This window comes from Daucus carota, chromosome 4 (genome assembly GCF_001625215.2).
Source record: "Daucus carota subsp. sativus chromosome 4, DH1 v3.0, whole genome shotgun sequence".
Classification (NCBI taxonomy): Eukaryota; Viridiplantae; Streptophyta; class Magnoliopsida; order Apiales; family Apiaceae; genus Daucus; species Daucus carota.
The window spans coordinates 27,159,811-27,167,887 of NC_030384.2; the positions used below are offsets into that span (position 1 = coordinate 27,159,811).

An 8,077-nucleotide genomic window follows, 5' to 3' on the forward strand; every position below is an offset into this window, starting at 1 on the left:
CCTCATTTCCTTTTTGGAACGTCCCAAAAAGAATGAACCTACAATACTTACTATTTTTGAACACTACTTTTCACTATTACACCCACTACCTCTATATTTTATACTCTCTTTTTATTAAATAAACATTATTACACCCACTACTTTCCTTCACTATCTCAAATCTATTACTCCCACCACTTTACCCACTTTTCAACTACAAAGTCAAACCCGTTCACATAAATTGGGACGGAGGGAGTATCAATCTCGCTCGCAAAGTCGGAGCCTCTCGAGTCAGCAACTCCAAACGCATTCTCAGCCATCGATTAAATACTCATCAACGGCCCCAGCATCCAATCCGCACCCTCTCACACCAACCAATCATATCACCCCATTTCAAACCTCATCTTAACCTTCCATTATCAAAACCCAATCCAACAGCCCATACTCACGATCCTCACCACACCAAACCCGCCAATCAAATCACACCCCCTAAAACATATATAACCCCGCCCACCCCTAATTCAAAGTCACAAACACAAAAACACTCACACACACCCCAAAACACACTCAATTTTCACACAGTAAGAAAAATGGCACCCAAGGGAGAGAAAAAGCCAGCAGAGAAGAAGCCAGCGGAGAAGGCTCCAGTAGCTGAAAAGGCCCCGGCAGAGAAGAAGCCGAAAGCCGGGAAGAAGCTCCCGAAAGACGCCTCTGCAAGCGGAGCAGACAAGAAGAAGAAGAGAAACAAGAAGAGTGTTGAGACCTACAAGATTTACATCTTCAAGGTGTTGAAGCAAGTCCACCCTGATATTGGGATCTCGAGCAAGGCAATGGGGATCATGAACAGTTTCATTAATGATATTTTTGAGAAATTGGCTGCTGAGTCTTCTAAATTGGCCAGGTATAACAAGAAGCCTACGATTACATCGAGGGAAATTCAGACTGCTGTGAGGTTGGTGTTGCCCGGGGAGTTGGCTAAGCATGCTGTTTCGGAGGGGACTAAGGCGGTGACAAAGTTCACTAGTACTTGATTGAATTAGGGCTTTGTAATTTGGTGGTTTTCGGATGGTGGGTAGGTTTTGGTTTAGGTTGATGTAGAGGGGAATTTTACTTTTGGTTATTAGTTATCTGATGGCTATTGGAGTATGGTTTATTATATATGGTAATTGGTAATGAATGAAATTGATTACATTTTGTTAATTTTGAATGTGTTTTGAATTAGTATACTCGGTGAAATAAATCCATTCAATCAATTATCACGTTCCTCATGTGCTAGTTTTGTGATATCACAATCTGCACAATTTTTAATCAAAGAATTCTCTCAATTTCACATTCCCATTTTTCAGAAAGTAGCAAGTTTTGCGAATAAGAGAGCAAGAGGATTGATGCTGCAGCTGGTTTTTTTTTTGTCAGGACTACGTACTCGTAGATGAGTTAGTAGAGTAATGTGATGACATTAATTTGTTAATCTTTATTCAGCAGAGGAGCACAAAATGGTTACTATTATTTGGTTCAGAAAACCAGAGAACAGGATGGACGTCTTGGTCTGTGTTAGCAGTCCCCGTCCCGATCAAATAGAGCAGATATTATAAAATCTTTGTGGTTCATTCGATGTGCAACTGAGCTGCTAGAGTTCAAGTTCATGATCTATGAACCAGCACAAGCCCTCTGTTCGCAGTCCAAACATAAAAGGAATTCAGAATCCATGGTATATTTCATTTTTGTCCAGTACAGAATAACAATTTTTTTTTTTTTCCTTTTAAATCCTTATATTCAACTCACTCTGTTTTATCCATATTTCTTTGTCTTCAAGCTAATTTGTTGACACTTGACATTACATTTTTGTTGTAATTATTATATCTTCACTTTACCTGTACTGCCTTAACTTGATATTTCTGAGGCTTAAATACCTTCACGCGGTTGAAGTTTGCCTCGTTTTACATATTAACCATGCTTGTTTGAAAAGTCCGGTTGGATCACGTATTTTTATTTTTTCGTATATCCTCACCACAATCGAGCAAAATCTAGGAAAACGGTTAAAGGCTGTTTGAGTGAAGTTAAAATAAATATTTTTTACTTAAAGTAAAAAATTGAATTAGAAGTCAGAAGTAAATTAAAACTTACATATGATTAAAGTGTTTAAAAAAAACAGAAGTCATAGTACTTTTTAACTTTTTACAAGTATTTTTTGATTTTTTACACAAACAGTATGAATAAATGTTTTCAACTTATAAATCTAGAAGTCGGACATAAAATCTCAGGCCAAACCCGCTCTATATGCGACTCTTAGGTGTTAACTGTACAAGCGTTCACTTTTCTCCTTCTTTCCGGTTGAAGATGTCACTAACTGTACAAGCGTTCACTTTTCTCCTTCTTTCCGGTTGAAGATGTCACTAAGTACTCCCTCCGTCCCTTTTGAGTTGTGATATTTTTATTTTTATTGATTAAATTGACTAATTTTTGATAAAAGATTATAAATCATTCTTTCATTATTTTAGAAAATTGAAAATTATATTTTAAAGTTGACTAAAAATTATTTCCGATGACATGTTTTTTATTTATTTATCAATTGATAGAATATTAATAAATTTCACTCAAATTTTGGCTAATTTGACCTGCACAAATCAGATGTGACAACTAAAAAAGGACGAAAGAAGTATATTATTATCCAAGAGTATTAATTTCGATTAATATCATGATTAATCATTCTGACATTTCTGAATATTTTTATAATATCTATTTATTTCAATTAATCACAACACATTTTTAAAACTTATTTTTAATAAATTAAATATAATTGTATTATTTCAATATATTTTGATTGCGGCCTCGATTAATAATTTTTGAATATACTTCATATTATTTATATATTTTGATTAATTACGACATATTTTTTTTCAAGATTAGTGTAATAAATTAAATATTATTATACTCCCTCCGTCCCTCTCGATTCTTTACACCGGGGAATGGTGTTCGACACAGATTGTAATGCTCTCGTAAAAAATGGGTTGATAATGTTTTTTGATTTTTTTTCTAAGGAAAAATATAATACTCCCTCTGTCCCGGTCAATTGTATACGTTTCTTTTTCACTGCTCGACACGCTTTTTAAGGCACTTATAAAACATAGTTCTACAACTTATTTTTAAGATTTTCTTTTTTTGTATAAAAGTATAAATGTTATACTTTTATACAGAAAAAGAAAATTTTAAAAATAATTTACAGAACTATACTATATTGAAGCATTAAAGTCCGTGCCGCGCCCCCGTCCCCCAATGTATACTATTGACTGGGACGGAGGGAGTATCTAAATTTTTATTAAAAAAAAAATTTATTTAAAAAAAGAGTTCTGAAACTATGTTTATATGCGCCTTAAAATGTGCGTCGAACAATGTAAAAAAAGTGTAAAGAAACGAGAGGGATAGAGAAAGTATTATTTTAATATTCCGATTAGTAATCTGATTAACATTGTCGCTTAATACGCGAACATATTTGTATCATTTATTTGTTGCAACTAATCAAAAATATTTTTTAAAAATTATTATAATGAATTTAATATTATTATATTATTTTAATATATTTGAAATGGTACCCGATTAATCATTTTGAAGAATCCCTTCATTTCACAACATATTTTCCTAAAGGCTAGTATAATAAATTGAATATTATTGTATTATCTTAATATATTCCGGTTAGTAACTTGATTAAACGCTTTCGCCTAATTCCCGAATTTATTTTGTATCATCTATTTATTTCGATTAATCATAAAATACTTTTTTAAAAAAACTAGTATAATAATATATTATTATTATATTATTTTAATATATTCTGATTAATATCCTGATTAATCATTCAGTCTAATTTCCAAACATATTTTACATTGGCCTTTTGTTTTGATGGTTATTATATATAATATATTTAATTGTAATTTAAACTCTATTTTATTTTTTTATTAAATTATTAAAATTTTATGTGTCTGATCAAAAGATTTTTCTTTGGTTAGAGTTGAATTAATATTTCTACTTTATTTTATTTTCTCTTTTTCTTGGATATATATACACATATATATAATATAGTCTTTTTTTTGGTTTTTTATTAGATTTACTATCTTTTATATTTTGGAAGTGAGGTTTACGGGATTTTTTTAATGGGTATTCTTTTCTCATTTATTTAAGTTTTATTATCTAAACGTTTAGGGTTGTGCTTGCATGACTTTTAGATGATAAACTTTCTTGAAAGAAAGATAGGAAGATATGCCAGATGCAGTTTATTGTATTTCGATACAATTAATATACGTGTATGCAGACTTTAAAAAAAATAATAATTAAAAAAAACTACAACAATTTTTTATAAAGTATAAAGATTACATTTCTTATAAAAAAAAATAGATTTTTTTTGATGGAAAATAAATAGAAATTTATTTTTACATTTTGTGAAACAAAAAGATTACATTTCGTTAAAGTCTACCAAATCTTTCCAGAAAATGCCCCATTCTTTCATCTCATGAATACCCGGGGGCGGAAACAAACTTCACCAAACCCAATCGTCGAAAAAGAAAAGAGATGACATTTTTAGCAAACCAATCAGCTCTAGGTGATACTCTCAAGGTTTTGATGATGACACTAACAGCAAGCTAATAACATGAAACTGATATGTGTAAGCATGCTATCAAAGGTTGTTTATGCGGACTAACAGTATTTCAGGATGTTAGCATGATTATAGCTGTCAGCAAGCTTACAGGGATATTTACAAGCTATCAGCAGGCTTACAGCGTGAACAGAGAAACAATCGGATAAAGATCAAAGTCTATTTTCATGGAGATTCAATAGGAAACGACTTTGTAAGGATTCTAATATTTGTATATATCTTATATAAATATTAGAGCTCAGTTTTATAAAGAGTTTTGTTCAAAAACGTTTTCCTAACTAATAGGAGATTTTATCTCAAAGAAATCTTATCTTTTAACAAACTTCTATTTAGTTTCAAACTGATTGTATTTAAATGTTTTACTGAGATGATTTCAAACGTATTCTATCTTTTACTCAGTATTATGTCATCCAAACGTTCATCATTCAATTCAAATTTAAACGTGAGGTTGTTACCAAGATCGTTGGGAAGTTTGTTGGATTATGACCGTTGGTATGATGTATATAAATTTGTGTGTGCTTTCATTTTCGGTAGAGAACAAGGAGAACACACCAAGCTTTCTGAAATACAACTCTTTACATTGCTAAATCTTTTATTGAGCTCTAGTACTTATATTCGATTATATATCTATATTGAGAGTTCATAGTTTCGGTTGTATTACACTTATTCATTGTATTGTTCAAGGTGTAATGTTTTGTTGCTGTGTATCGAGCTTGTGAAACAAGGGAACAAGGGGACTAGTTAGCTTGGAGAATATACTTGGGAAGTATAGGTCTTGGTAGGCTTTTGGTTCGTGGTTCAGGGGTTTCAGCAGGCTGATAACAGGAACAAGGGAGAAAGGGAGTTATATTATTGAATCTTGTAATCGTTGATATTATTGATTAATAATATAATCTCTTACCAGTTGGTAGGGGACCAGGACGTAGACCATTAGGGTTAGGGGTCGAACCTGGCTAAAATTCTTGGTGTTGCTAGCATACTGCTTTACATTATCTGCATTGCATTTATCTTATTAGCAGGCTAACAGTTTACTCTGAAAATTAACAGCAGGCTGTCGTTGACAGATTAATTATTCGGTAATTTATAAAAATCGGGTATATTAGCCATAACACCTATTCACCCCCCCTCTAGGTGTGTAATTTCAATTGGTATCAGAGCCAGGTTTGTACTAATACTTCTGTAACAGGAATAGTATCGATCGATATGGCTGATAACTTTCAGGGAAAGTCCGATTTTAGAGCTCCTCTCCTCACGGGTTCTGACAACTACAATTGGTGGAAAGGCCAAATGGAGGCTCATCTGTCCAGAGATCCCCTAATGCAAAGAGTTGTGCAAAGAGGTCCTTATGAATATCGTGATAGCGATGGCAAAGTCAAGGACGTTGATGTTCTCACAGCGGACGAGCTATCAAAGGTTGCTGCCAATGGAAAAGCAAGGAGTACATTAATCAATGGGCTGAATCAAGCTGAATATGACAAGGTCTCTTCTCTCAAATCTGCAAAAGAAATTTGGGATGCATTGGAGACATATCACGAAGGCTCAAAGGCATTAAAGAAAGTCAAGCTCGGAAAGCTTATGAAAGAATTTGGAAGCTTTGCTATCAAGAAGGGAGAATCCATTCGAGAAAGCCAAGCTAGATTCCAAGTCACTCTCAACAGTCTTGAAAGACTTGGCAAAAAGATTCCTCAATCGGAAATCAACATGAATATTCTTAATGCAGCTCCGTTCGAATATGGTGCCAAGGTCACAGCATTAGAATCAGCTCTCAACATTGATACTATGGATCACCTGGCCATATTTGCTGAGTTGGAACAATTTGAAGCTAAGATTGAAGCTAACAGCTCAGAAAGCAGCAAGCTGCCAACAGAGAAAATGAAGAATCTTGCACTCCACTCTACTGCCAGCAGGCTGGAATCAGATGAGGAAACAGAATCAGATGAGGATCTAGCTCTTATGTCCAGAAAAATCAAGAGAATGATCGAAAAGAAGAATAAGATGAAAAGAGAAAAGGGCAAAGCTTTTGGTGCAAAGAAAGATCCAAAAGATGATGCATGTTTCGAATGTGGCAAGAAAGGACATTTCAAAAGGGATTGCTACAAGCTGAAAAACAAGTCTAAGCCGTCTAAACAGCAAGCTGATTACAAGAACAAAAAGAAATCAAAGGCACTTCTCACATGGAGTGATGATGAAGATGAATCAGCTTCTGATGTTTCAAGTGATGAGATGGTTAACTTGGCTCTTGTTGGTCTCGATGGCTCAATAGAGACAACTGATTCAGATTCAGAGACTAATAGTGAGGTACATTCTATTAATTCTGAATTACATTCTATTGATACAACATCTTGTGAACTAACCATGCAGGATAAGAGTTGCCTATCAATTATGGAACTCATTGATCTAAAGAATGAGAACTATGAGCTCGAGAAAGAAAATGTACATTTGAAGAAAGTCATAGGTGATTTCTTGAATGAAAAGAGTGCCAAGGCAAGCAGTGGAATCATTGCTACCCTCAAGGAACAAATCTCACAACTTGAAGGGAACAACATGCAAATCCAAAGAAGGAATGATACACTCATGAAGGAACTCAGCTCGCTGAGAGCAGATCTTAAATCTAAGGATGCTAGCTTGGAGGCATTCGAGTTAAGCAAAACCCAAAGCTTAGCCGAAATTTCTATTCAAGCTGAAAAGATCAAATCATTGGAGCAAGAAGTCAAAGATCTTCAGAAAGCCATGGGAAAGTTTGTTCAAGGAGAAGAAAGTCTCAAATCTATAATGAAACAAGCTAAAGGTTCTCATGACAAAGGAGGCATTGGTGCAGCTTCTACATCCACATCATCAATGAGATATGAAGGGAAAAATGGCATTCCATACAATTATGCCATGCCTTGGGTGACTTGTCACAAGTGTGGAAAGAAGGGCCATCTTGCTAATAATTGTCCAATGAAGAATTCTCAATCAGCAAGCTGGGGAAGGAAGTCAGCTCACAGGCAGTATGCTGACAACAGAAACAGACAGAAGACAGCTCCGGGACAGTATGCTGATAAGACCAGCAGAACATGGAAGAAGAGTTCTAAAGTGGTCCAAATGTGGATCAAGAAATCTGATCTTAATGTTCTATATGTTTTATCAACTAACACTGCTGGACCCAACAAAATTTGGGTACCAAAACGTTGAGTTGTTTGTGTTTGTTTTGTAGGTTTGTCTCGTGTCTAAAGTAAAGCCAAATCAATGGATATTGGATAGTGGATGCACTAGGCACATGAGTGGAGACAAATCACAGTTTCTAAGCTTGAAGATGAAGAAGGGTGGACGTGTCACAATTGGTGATAGCAAAACTCTTCCTATTCTTGGCAAAGGAACTATAGGTAATAGTATCATTTCTATTAACAAGGTACAATATGTTAAAGGTCTTACTTATAACTTGCTTAGTATAAGTCAGTTATTTGATGATGG

At 34.2% G+C, this 8,077-nt stretch overlaps 1 protein-coding gene across 1 annotated transcript; it reads left to right on the top strand.

The window, feature by feature from the left end:
- The first annotated feature begins 491 nt into the window (after positions 1–491).
- Positions 492–1,179, top strand: LOC135152400 (histone H2B.3). The gene has a single exon (XM_064092623.1). It carries the CDS (start codon positions 570–572, stop codon positions 1,008–1,010), a length of 441 nt encoding a protein of 146 aa, XP_063948693.1. The 5' UTR covers positions 492–569; the 3' UTR covers positions 1,011–1,179.
- Positions 1,180–8,077: the final 6,898 nt, after the last annotated feature.

What these genes read in the sequence shown, in the direction of transcription:
- LOC135152400 (XM_064092623.1), top strand. Translation starts at nt 570, where the DNA reads ATGGCACCCAAGGGAGAGAAAAAGCCAGCAGAGAAGAAGCCAGCGGAG.